The sequence below is a fragment of the Heterodontus francisci genome, chromosome 23 (genome assembly GCF_036365525.1).
Source record: "Heterodontus francisci isolate sHetFra1 chromosome 23, sHetFra1.hap1, whole genome shotgun sequence".
Lineage (NCBI taxonomy): Eukaryota > Metazoa > Chordata > Chondrichthyes > Heterodontiformes > Heterodontidae > Heterodontus > Heterodontus francisci.
This window is the reverse complement of record NC_090393.1, coordinates 65,583,692-65,596,621: the sequence shown is the minus strand read 5'-3', so window position 1 is coordinate 65,596,621 and position 12,930 is coordinate 65,583,692. Positions and strand designations below refer to the sequence as shown.

Genomic DNA, 12,930 nt, shown 5'->3' with positions numbered 1-12,930 from the left:
CCACACTTTAACTGAGTCCTCAAAATATATTTAACAAAAAATGGAAGCACTTCCATAACAGTTGCTAGAGCCAACACAGAATACACTTACTTGTGGGAAACAAGAGATTAAGAAAGATGATGATCTTGGTGTTATTGTACACAGACCCTGAAGGTTCATAGCCAATGTACAGAAACTATAGCTAAAATTAACAGGGTATGGGTTGGATTAACAGAATCACTCAATAATAATCAAAAGACACCAATTTGACACTGGACAGGTTGATCAGACCACATCTAGAGTATTGATCCCAGTTTTGATTCCCCCACATGGTGGGTGATATAGTGGCCTTGGAAATGGTCTAGAGGAGAGTTACAAGAATGATTCCAGCTGAAAGAACCTCAACTACTCTGTCTATTTACTTTCGAGCAGTGACCTGATAAAGGGCTGGATAGCGTTCCTACCAACAGTTTACTCCAGTTTTATCAGATTGAGGAAGAACAGGGGACACGAGTTTAAACTATGAGAGTAGGAATTGAATGGATGTTAGGGGATTCCTCTTTTCCCAGAGAGTAATGAGTCTCTGCAAAACAATACCGGCTGGTGCATGGGTGCTGACTCTCTTCCTTCAGGAGGGAGCTGGACTAGCTCTTGATTCGGGCAGAGATGACATAACACTTGGCCCATGTGATCTCCTGGACTGGTTTTGATTGCTTGAGGGGGTTGGAGAGGAATTTTTCATGGAGTATTTTTTCTCTTACTGGCCTTGGGTTTTTGCCTCTCCCGGGAGATTACACAGCTATGAAAGTGGGTGGGAGGTGGTGGGGCTGGCGGGCTGGTGTTGAGAGAGAGAAGTGTTTAGACATGATAGTCCAGTCATTACGGCATGGGGCAGGCTCTCCCTCCCTGGAAAGTGCCCCACAGGATGCAGCCTACCTCTATCTTCATATGAGCCTAGACAATGTTTGTTATAGGTTGTTGAAATGCGGGTAGGGCAGCACTGTCTGGCCTAATTCCTTTTTAAAAATTGTTTCTCAGGATGTGGGGGCTGCTGCCATTACTGAAATAGTTGCTTTTCAAGAAGGTGGTGGTGGCAAACATTCTTCTTGAACCACTGCACTCCTTGTGATGATGGGGCTCCCATTGATGGCGTTAAGTAAGGAGTTTCTAGATTTTGACCTGATGGCAATGATGGTCTCCATAAAAGCACGCTTTCCAACAAAAATCAGTGATCAAAAGTTTAGCTGCTTTTCCTCTGCTTAGCACAAGGTATGATTTTGCTGCATGGCTAAGTTCAGTTGATCTTCTTGATCGAACCTGGGACATACTGATCCTCACAGCTCATGATGACAGCAACTGCACATTCCTATTCTGTAATGTACATCATCCTCCCCCACATGATTACTACTTAATCATTTAAAATGTCGTATTTCAACATACTATTTAACTGGTATTAGTAATCTGCCCCTGAACACAGGACAAATCAGTATATTCAGTTCACCATACTTACAGGAAGATACGAGATTGGGAATTCATACTTATAATCTTCAGCCTGGAGTTTATAAACCAATTTCATCATTGGGCCACTGTCAAACACAAGCAAAGGGGAATTTTCATTAATGTCAAAGAGGCACTGAGGCAGCGGAGAGTAAAATAAAAACAAATTGCATTTATATAGCACTTTCACAACTATAGGACATCTCAAAAGGCTTGATAGCCAATTAATACTTTTAAGTGTCATTACTGTTGCAAGATAGGGAAACGAAGCAATCAATTTGTGCTCAACAAGCTTCCACAAACAACGATTCCAGCTTAGTGTTGATGAAAGGTCACAGACCCGAAACATTAACTCTGCTTCTCTCTCCACAGATGCTGCCAGACCTGCTGAGTATTTCCAGCACTTTGTTTTTATTTCAGGTTTTAGTGATATTGTGAGACTGTAAATATTGACCAGGGCAGTCAGAGTAGCACAGCAGCAGCCAAATATTTAACAGGGTTCAGGTCACAAAACCAAAAAATTTACATCCATGATACAGAGTTCTCCCAAAGACAATGTACAAGATCCCAGCTTCAGTCCCCCAATAAGTGCCAATACCTCGAGGATGGGGGATGGCGGGGGTGGGGAGAATATGGGAACAAAACTAAGTTTATAACCACGTGCCAGTTGTTACTCAAGTGAATATTCCCATAAAACAAATCTGCATGAAAATCTCCCAGCACCGTCTCTGAACCTTGTGTATTCATTCCTTATGGCAAGGGGTAGTTACAGCATGACAAGTTTACATTGATAGTTTATATTTTAAACGTGGATTTATAATGGAAATGTACAAATAAGGGTAGTTTGTGGCTTTAAAATAGGGCCTGATTTTCACCTATACATCTTGGTCCGATTATCCCAATGGCCCTCGAACCCCATTACATCTGATTATGGTGCTTGGTCTTCACTCACTATGGGACAATATTCAGCAAAGTGGAGAAAAGGTTGAGTGATTAGTAATGGATCACTCAGTTACCACCTCACTAACACATTGTGGATGCAAGGGAGGTTAACTAGGTCAATGCTTGTTAATTTTTCCATACTCCAGTTCCAACGTAATGTATTTGAAAGCTGGGCGGCCCCAATGATCATTTTACTGGGAACAAACTACTCAGTAATTTGCTGTGACTGAGAAAAACAGTCAGAACTGATCATTTTCTTTCTCCTCAGATGCTGAATGACCTGTAAGTTTCCTGTATTGGTACGTGTTTAATTTGGAACAATTTGTCAATTGCTGTCTTGTTTTGATGATCTATGTTTCTATCCTGAGTATTTCATTCTATCTCTTGTGGAAACTTTACAGCCCGCCTCTTCCTTGTGGCCGAAGACCCTGAATCCTGTCTGAGCCGCTCACATTCCTTCATGCTAGAAATTGCTTCTCTACTAGATGGATATGGCCTAAGATCCTTCACAATGTGAAATCACATAATTCCCACAGTTGAGTGCTCTGGTTCCATAGCACAAGATTGGGAAAGGCCCACTTGCAGCAGCAGCCTGAGACTGCCATGAACAGGAAGAGAATAGCAGCAATATAGGGTGTTTATATAGCCCTTGCTCAACATTAAACTTTAATAACTTTGTATGTACACATGACAGAAGCAAATGTAAACAGCAGCTGAAAGCATAATTCATGAACTGGGACAAATATCCTTGCAGGAAGGTTTGCTGGTGCTGTTGGGGATGGTTTAAACTAGATTGGCAGGGGGATGGGAACCTGAGTGCAGTCCTAAATAGGACAATTTCAAGGCAGGGAGGGAACAGGACGCAGAAATTAACAAAATTAGCGAGAGAGTCTGAAAGACAGAAGAAGCAAAAAAGTTTAAAAATGTACAACACAGGAATTTTGCAGTGTTAAAGGGTATTTATTTAAATGTAAGGAGTATAGTAAATAAAGCCGATGAGTTGAGGGCACAGATAGACACATGGCAACATGATATTGTTGCTATAATGGAAACTTGGCTTAAAGGGGGGCAAGAATAGCAGCTCAAAATCCCTGGATATAGAATTTTCAGGGGTGATAGAGAGGGAGATAAAAAAGGAGGGGTGTAGCATTAGTTAAGGAATCAATAACAGCTTTGAGGAGGAATGATATTCTAAATGAATCAAACGAGGCCATATCGGTTGAGCTCAGAAATAAAAAAGGGGCAGCCACACTACTAGGATTGTACTATAGATCCCCAAATAGTGAGAGGGAGATAGAAGAATATGTACGCAGATTTCAGAATGCAAAAACGTCAAGGCAATAACAGCTGGGGATTTCAACTAACCCAATATCAACTGGGATACAAACAATGTGAAGGGCACAGAGGGGACAAAATTCTTGAAATGTGTTCGAGAACTTTTCTAGCCAGCACGTAACACGCCCAACGAGAGGGGGCGCAACTCTAGATTTAGTCTTCTGTAATGAAGCTGGGCAAATGGGTGAAGTAACAGTGGGTGACCATTTTGGAGATAGTGACCATAACACGGTTAGTTTTAGCATAATCATGGAAAAGGACAAAGATAAAACAGGAGCAAAGGTTCTAAATTGGCGGAAGGCAAATTTTATGAAACTGAGAGGTGACCTGGCGAACGTGGACTGGATACAGCTACTTGAAGGAAAATCAGTGGCAAACCAGTGGGAGCCATTCAAGAGCGAGATACTACGGGCACAGTGTAGGCAGGTCCCCACAAAGACTAAGGATAGTACTGCCAAATCTAGAACCCCCTGGTTATCTAAAAGCTTACAGGGTAAGTTAATGCAAAAAAAGATGATTACAAATATTTTAATACTTTAGAAAGCCTACAGGAGTATAGAAAGTGCAGGGGTGAAGTAAAAAAGGAAATTAGAAAAGCGGGCGGCACAGTGGTTAGCACCGCAGCCTCACAGCTCCAGGGACCCGGGTTCGATTCCGGGTACTGCCTGTGTGGAGTTTGCAAGTTCTCCCTGTGTCTGCGTGGGTTTTCTCCGGGTGCTCCGGTTTCCTCCCACAAGCCAAAAAGACTTGCAGGTTGATAGGTAAATTGGCCATTTTAAATTGTCACTAGTATAGGTAGGTGGTAGGGAAATATAGGGACAGGTGGGGATGTTTGGTGGGAGTGTGGGATTAGTGTAGGATTAGCATAAATGGGTGGTTGATGTTCGGCACAGACTCGGTGGGCCGAAGGGCCTGTTTCAGTGCTGTATCTCTAATCTAATCTAATCAATCTAATCAAAAAGAGAGGACATGATTATTGGCAGCAAAAATCAGGGAAAACCCGCAGATGTTTTATCAATACATTAACAGCAAGAGGATAACTAAGGAACAGGTAGGGCCTATCAGAGATGTTCAGTGAACACTTATGCGTGGATGCAGAAGATGTGGGCCGGGTTCTTAATGAGTTTTTTTGTCTCTGTCTTCACAAAGGAGAGGAATGGTGCAGACATTGTAGTAAAAGAGGAGTGTGAAGTCAGAGGTGAGAGTTGAGCTCAAACTGTGTAGAGATCACTAGCCTACATACTGTTGCTTTAACCTCCTGGTTGAGCAGATATCAGGCCATGCTAATCAAGAAGCCTGTGAAAAAGGCAGCATGCAACAGGAAAGTCTAACTACTTTAGTTCAGGCTCCGGGGAGACAGTCTCCAGCTCTATCCCTCCCCATTGAGAAGAAAGCAAGAATCGCCATACCTGGGATCCAAGAACTCAACCACAGTGGCGTAATCAGTTGGATTCACTCGGCCCTGCAAATACCGTATGTTCCAACCGGCAACAGTCCCATCATGGTTGCCAAACACACTCTCCATCAGCCAGGGGAAAATCAAATGGAGTTCCTGGAAACACCAAAACATGAAATATAAAGCAGGTTCACAAAGCAGCTCAATCACTAAACGCTGCTAAAAAGCCCAAAGACATACTTTAAAATAAAATGACTCCCCGGATGGGGAAAATATAAGAACATTTGAAGTAGGCCATTTGAGTGTAGATGAACAGAGAGACCTTGGTGTCCAGGTGCATAAATCCCTGAAGGTTGCTACCCAGGTTAATAGGGCTGTTAAGAAGGCATATGGTGTGTTAGCTTTTATTAGTAGGGGGATCGAGTTTCGGAGCCACGAGGTCATGCTGCAGCTGTACAAAACTCTGGTGAGACCGCACCTGGAGTATAGCGTGCAGTTCTGGTCACCGCATTATAGAAAGGATGTGGAAGCTATGGAAAGGGTGCAGAGGAGATTTACTAGGATGTTGCCTGGTATGGAGGGAGGGTCTTACGAGGAAAGGCTGAGGGACTTGAGGTTGTTTTCCTTGGAGAGAAGGAGGAGAAGAGGTGACTTAATAGAGACATATAAGATAATCAGAGGGTTAGATAGGGTGGATAGTGAGAGTCTTTTTCCTCGGATGGTGATGGCAAACACGAGGGGACATAGCTTTAAGTTGAGGGGTGATAGATATAGGACAGATGTCAGAGGTAGTTTCTTTACTCAGAGAGTCGTAGGGGCGTGGAACGCCCTGCCTGCAGCAGTAGTAGACTCGCCAACTTTAAGGGCATTTAAGTGGTCATTGGATAGACATATGGATGAAAATGGAATAGTGTAGGTCAGATGGTTTCACAGGTCGGCGCAACATCGAGGGCCGAAGGGCCTGTACTGCGCTGTAATGTTCTAATTCTAATCTAATCTAATGAACCTGCTCCATCATGGCTAATCTTCACCATCCCGCACTATCCCCATACCCCTTAATACCTAAAAAAAAATCTATAACTCTCTATCTTTAATATACAGAATGACTGAGCAACCACAGTTGTCTTGGGTAGAGAATTCTAAAGACACACAACCCTTTGAGTGAAGAAATTTCTCATGTCTTAAATGGCCAACCCTTCATTCACAGTCCATCCATTCAGTGTTGTGGTCCCGGAGTCGTTTTCCATCCGTACTATTAGCTCTCAGCCAGGGCAACAAGAAGGCTACAGCAGGATTGCAATCTCCCAGGCAAAAGAAATCAGACACTTATGGCCTGCGGGGAAGGGATTGAGGGTCAGGCCCAACTGTGTCCCCCATTGTGGAATAGGCCAGCCATTAAGTACTGGGACAGTGGTAAAAGTGTAGCCCATTGACAGCGTTTAAGAGAGACAAGGTCAACACAGTAGCTTCATTCATACCTTGGGAGAGTAATCTTCAATCACCTTGCACAATTCATTGCATCGCTGAAATAGATGCTTGTTCACACCATCTGCTTTCAGAAGAGCCTGTAAAAAAAAAATTGTATTCATTCACTTTCTGAAAAGGAGCTTCTACTTTTAAGGAGATCTGAACCCTGAATACCACCAGAAACTGGAGAGTAAGAAGTTCAGAGATTTAGCAACTCAGCAGCGAGATGTCTCAAAGGAACCAGACAGAAGAGAAAATTTAATTCGGGCAAGTTATAATCCAATGAAAGGAAAAGGTTCGGGCACGAGTGGAGACAAGTCAGAAATCTGAAGAATTTCAATTCTGTCAAAGCCAGCGGCAGAAGGATCGACACACTCACCAGCAAGTAGCTGGGCTGCTGTAAGGGCAGGGCCGCCATGGTCCCCCCACAATCCCAACCCCGCTGCAGCAAGCGACCGCACAGCTTCTGTCGCACCGCCCGCCAGCCAACCCAGGACCCAGAACCGCTCGCCAGCTTCAATTCGCCGCGTCGTCGCCGCCGCCGCGGCACCTCATCAAACTGCGACACCAACAACACCACGTGGCACAAAGAACAGGAGGTCCGATTGGAGGAGAGTGAGAATGAAAACGAACTGGTGGTTGGAGCAGAGAGGGAGAAGATATGAGAGAAAGATAGTGATTGGAGGAGAGGGGAAGGGTGTGAGAAAGACTTGCTGATTGGAAAAGAGAGAGATGCAGAGAGCACGCGAGGGTGGCGAGGAAGAATTTAATAGAGATTTCTTGTTTTATTTAATAGAGAACTGTGATTGGATGAGATAAAAAACAAAGTGCTGGAAATACTCTGCCAGCATCTGTGGAGAGGGAAATAGAGTTCACTTTCATTAGAACTCAGCTGGGATGAAAGGTCACAGACCTGATATGTTAACTCTGTTTCTCTCCCGACAGATACTGCCAAACTGGCAGAGTATTTCCAGCATTTTGTTTTTGTTTCCAGCATCTGCAGTATTTTGCTTTAATTTTGCAGATTGGACGAGTTGGTGTTGGCGTGAGCTGCTGATTGGATGAGTTTGTATTGGATTCGGCTGCTGATTGGACAAGGCTAGGTTGAAACGAACTGTGCTGATTGGACAAGGCGAGATTGAAGCGAACTGCTGATTGGATGAGGTTGTATTGGATTCGGCTGCTAATTGGACAAGGCTAGGTTGAAACGAACTGTGCTGATTGGACAAGGCGAGATTGAAGCGAACGGCTGATTGGATGAGGTTGTATTGGATTCGGCTGCTAATTGGACAAGGCTAGGGTAAAACGAACTGTGCTGATTGGACAAGGGTAGATTGAAAGGAACCCATCAACGCAAGCTCGAGGAACAGCATCTCATCCAAAATAAAAGCAAAATACTGCGGATGCTGGAAATCTGAAATAAAAACAAGAAATGCTGGAATCACTCAGCAGCTCTGACAGTGTTCTGTCTTTCACGAGTGCTTTTTGGTGTAGTTGACTGGAGAGACAGCCTTTGACTATTAGTGCAAAAACAAGAAATGCTGGATTCACTCAGCAGGTCTGGCAGCATCTGTGGAAAGAGAAGCAGAGTTAACGTTTCGGGTCAGTGACCCTTCTTCGGAACAGCATCTCATTTACCCATTAGGCACACTACAGCCTGCCGGACTGAACATTGAGTTCAATAATTTCAGAGCATGACAGCTCCACATTTTACTTTCATTTTTAGTTATTTTTTCTTTTTTACATTTTTTACAATTTTTTTTTGCATTTATTTCATTTCATCTTAGTTTGTTCAGTTTGATTACCCACTTTTTTTTCAGGTTTGCTGCTGTTCAATATTCAGTTCGTTAACGCCTAATTTGTACGAATGCTTTGTCTTTCAACACACCATTAACATATTGTTTGCCTTTGCTCCATGACCTTTTGGTCAGCTATGTGGCCTGCTCCAATCTACACCTTCTCCTTTGTTATCTCTTTCCCCACCCCCACCTCACTTGCTTATAACCTGTGACATTTCTAATATTTGTCAGTTCCGAAGAAGGGTCACTGACCCGAAACGTTAACTCTGCTTCTCTTTCCACAGATGCTGCCAGACCTGCTGAGTGGTTCCAGCATTTCTTGTTTTTGTTGCTGAAGTGGGCTGTTGGAGTGGGCTGCTGATTGGATGAGTAAAGCGGGGGCGGTTTGGGGAATGGGAGTGAGATGGCGGTGATGATGTCGAGCTTTTGTTGTCCGTGTGATTCCAGTGAAGCGGTTGGGTTTGGAATAATCTACCCCCAAAACCCAGGCATTTGGACCAATAGCTCCATTCCAGCTCTCGACCCTTTGTACAGGCGGGGGTGCGGTAATTACTGGACCCGAGCGGAGACAGGGGAAGGCGGAGAAATGAACTGTTGGGTGGGTGGGGAGAGGAGAGGAGGGGGGAATGAACTCGCTGGGGAGGGAGGGGAGAGGAGGAGGGAATGAACTCGCTGGGGGGGAGGAGGGAGGGGAGAGGAGGGGGAATGAACACGCTGGGGGGAGAGGAGAGGAGAGGAGGGGGGAATGAACTCGCTGGGTGGGGGGGAGGAGGGGGGGATGAACTCGCTGGGGGTGGAGGAGGGAGGGGAGAGAAGGGGGGAATGAACTCGCTGGGGGGGGAGGAGGGGGGAATGAACTCGCTGGGGGGGAGAGGAGGGGGGAATGAACTCGCTGGGGGGGGAGGAGGGAGGGGAGAGGAGGGGGGAATGAACTCGCTGGGGGGAGAGGAGGGAGGAGAGAGGAGGGGGGAATGAACTCGCTGGGGGGGGAGGAGGGAGGGGAGAGGAGGGGGGAATGAACTCGCTGGGGGGAGAGGAGGGGGGAATGAACTCGCTGGGTGGGGAGGGGGGGAGGAACTCGCTGGGGGTGGAGGAGGGAGGGGAGAGAAGGGGGGAATGAACTCGCTGGGGGGGGGGAGGAGGGGGGAATGAACTCGCTGGGGGGAGAGGAGGGGGGAATGAACTCTCTGGGGGGGGGAGGGGGGAATGAACTCGCTGGGGGGGAGAGGAGGGGGGAATGAACTCGCTGGAGGGGGGAGGGGGGAATGAAATCTCTGGGGGGGAGGGGAAGGGGGAATAAACTCGCTGGGAGGGGAGGGGGGCATGAACTCGCTGGGGGGGACGGGAGGGGGGAATGAACTCGCTGGGGGGGGAGGGGAGGGTTGAATGAACTCACTGGGGGAGGGGAAGGGGGAATGAACTCACTGGGGGTGAGGGAAGGGGGAATGAACTCTCTGGCGTGGGGGGATGATGGTGTCATACAGCACAGAATCAGGCCCTTCGGCCCATCGTGTCTGTGCCAGCCATTAAGCACCTATTATCTATTCTAATCCCATTTTCCAGCACTTGGCCCGTAGCCTTGTATGTGTTTCAAGTGCTCATCTAAACACTTCTTAAATGTTGTGAGGGTTCCTGCCGTTACCACCCCTTCAGGTAGTGTGTTACAGATTCCAACCACCCTTGGTGAAAAAGTTTTCCTCAAATCCCCTCTGAACCTCCTGCCCCTTACCTTAAATCTGTGCCCCCTGCTTATTGACACCTCCACTGAGGGAAAATGTTTCTTCCTATCTATTTTTTAAAAATTTATTTAGAGATACAGCATTAAAACAGGCCCTTCGGCCCACTGAGTCTGTGCTGACCAACAACCACCCATTTATACTAACCCTGCAGAAATCCCATATTCCTTACCACTTACCTACACTAGGGGCAATTTTCAATTTCCAATTTACCTATCGACCTGCAAGTCTTTGGCTGCGGTAGGAAACCGGAGCACCTGGCGAAAACCCACACAGTCACAGGGAGAACTTGCAAACTCTGCACAGGCAGAACCCAGTATCAAACCCAGGTCCCTGGAGCTGTGAGGCTGCGGTGCTAACCACTGCGCCACTATACCCCTCATAATTTTGTTTACCTCAATCAGGCCCCCCCCCCATCCTTCTCTGCTCCAAGGAAAACAACCCTAGCCTATCCAGTCTCTCTTCATAGCTGAAATGCTCCAGCCCAGGCAACATCCTAGTGAATCTCCTCTGTACCCTCCCCAGTGCAATCCTATAGTGTGGTGCCCAGAGCTGTACACAGTACTCCAGTTGTGGCCTAACTAGTGTTTTATATAGCTCCATCATAACCTCCCTGCTCTTATATTCTATGCCTCGGCTAATAAAGGCAAGTATCCCATATGCCTTCCTAACCACCTTATCTACCAGTGCTGCTGCCTTCAGTGATGGCGCAGTGTTTAAAGTGTCGATATCTGGATCAGATGCAATGCTTGCGAATGATGTTTGCCGCACTTTGAAGAATGATGCGTTTTGTGTGCTGATTTGCAAACCACGCTTAGTAGTGACACTTTTGTATTGGTCACAACAAATGGCTGGATGTCATAGGGGTTATTTGCTTTCCAACATAACCATTGTTTAACAAGCGCTGTGTCTCCTGGCTTTAGAGGTGGAGTTCTGAATTTCTTGTTTCGCTCAGCGTTTGCTCTCATGCGATCTTTCTGTCCTTGATTGCGCTCACATATGTGCTGATCATTAGCTTTGCAGGGTAGCTCAAGAAGACATGCGCATAGGATGTGCGAAGGTGAATGTAGCTGGAGGCTTTCCAGTGGTCGAGTGCAGAGTCGCTCTGTAATTGCAAAGAAAACCATACAACTGCTTCACTGACTTGCTCTCAGCACTTTTCTCAAGGTATGCATGAATCTCTCAACTTCTCCATTAGATTTTTCGGTGAATGAAACCCAGGTAGTTCATGAATTTACTGAACTCACTGTTGCATGGGGGTCCATTTTTACTTCTCACCATTGAGGGACTCCAAACAAAGCGGAAATCTTGTCAAGCTTTGGGACGACTGCTTTTGCTGAGGTAGACATAATTATTTCCACGACCGGGAATCTGCTGTAATCATCAGTGACAACAGCAAGTGCTTGTCAGTGGGCAAGTCAGCGACATCTACATTAACTTCATGGGCCTTCAGATAGTTCAGACATGTTGAGCGGATCGTGAAGATTTGGCATTGTGGTTGCTTGACATGATAAACACTCATTTTGTGCTCCACCATGTGGTCAATTCCTGGGAACAGTACTTTTTACCCAAGAAGTTGCTGAGTTCGACAATTCCCTGGTGACCCACATGTGCTATTACTACAACACATTCTCAGAGACTGAGAAATGACAATGCAGTTGCCAAATAACATGAGGTCAGAAGTGGTTGCAACTGTGAGCTCATTTCGAACATTGTGAAGACCTTGTAGCATGTGAACAATTTCATTTGTGGATGCTCTCAATCACGTCTTTCCAGTTTTGTTATTCCATAGTTGTCACATATAGCTGCAATGCTTCAGCTTGTTTTGTCCGATGTGAGGGGAGAACACTAAGATACCTCGATTCTTCTGCAAGTTTGATTTGATAGTAGCCTGCATTGGTCAAGTTTAGCAAAACGTTTTGCACCATTCACTTTCTCTATGATATCAATAATTGTCAGTCAAATATCTTTCTTGTTGTATTGCTTGGTGACTGCATATTGATGCAGATTCTGATCTTGTACTCACTCTTGCTTTCTGACATGGAATGGTATTTGTCTATGTTGACACATGACTGGATGCACCTTGGGATTGACATACAGCTTGTATTTAGCACCCTTCAGTTTGCTGATACCTGTGAAGTGGTCAGCATACAGTTCAAGAACATTGCTGGTACGCATAGGAACTGCATATGTGACTGCTGTCATGCGCAGATCTGTTGCTGTGGAAACTGATGAGTGTGTCACTTTCTCCAGATATGACATAGAATACAGTATTCATTTTGGTGTCTTTGAATGCAACTGGCATTTCAAAAGTCCCAAGAATTTTCTGTGGTTTGTTACTATTGTAGGAGAAGATTTTTATATTCCCTGGTTTGCAAAGGATGGAATTAAAAAGCTAGTTTAATGATGTCCTTTAGGGAAGGAAATCTGCTGTCCTTATCTGGTCTGGCCTACATGTGACTCCAGACCTACAGTAATGTGGTTAACTTTTACATGCCCTCTGTAATGGCCTAGCAAGCCATTCAGTTGTATCTAACCACCATGAAGTCAATAAAAAAGAATGAAACCGGACGGACTACCCGGCATCGACCCAGGCACCAGAAACGACAACGGCAAACCCAGCCCTGTCGACCCTGCGACGTCCTCCTTACTAACATCTGGGGGCTTGTGCCAAAGTTGGGAGAGCTATCCCACAGACTTGTCAAGCAACAACCTGACATAGTCATACTCACGGAATCATACCAGACAGACAATGTCCCAGACACTGCAATCACCATCC

The 12,930-nt window shown here is 45.6% G+C and overlaps 1 protein-coding gene across 2 annotated transcripts in view; it reads right to left on the bottom strand.

Moving 5' to 3' along the window:
- Positions 1-7,175, bottom strand: part of smpd4 (sphingomyelin phosphodiesterase 4) — a 70,854-nt gene extending 63,679 nt beyond the window's left edge. Inside the window, exons 1-4 of one of the 2 annotated variants that reach the window (XM_068055436.1) lie at positions 6,996-7,175; positions 6,628-6,714; positions 5,163-5,305; positions 1,490-1,565 (exon numbers count right to left, since the gene is read on the bottom strand). In XM_068055436.1, the coding sequence (XP_067911537.1) occupies positions 1,490-1,565; positions 5,163-5,305; positions 6,628-6,714; positions 6,996-7,034 (345 nt within the window). In that variant the 5' untranslated portion in view covers positions 7,035-7,175. The remainder of the gene's footprint in view (positions 1-1,489; positions 1,566-5,162; positions 5,306-6,627; positions 6,715-6,995) is intronic. The other variant, XM_068055435.1, reaches the window with a different exon arrangement.
- Between the last annotated feature and the right edge of the window lie 5,755 nt (positions 7,176-12,930).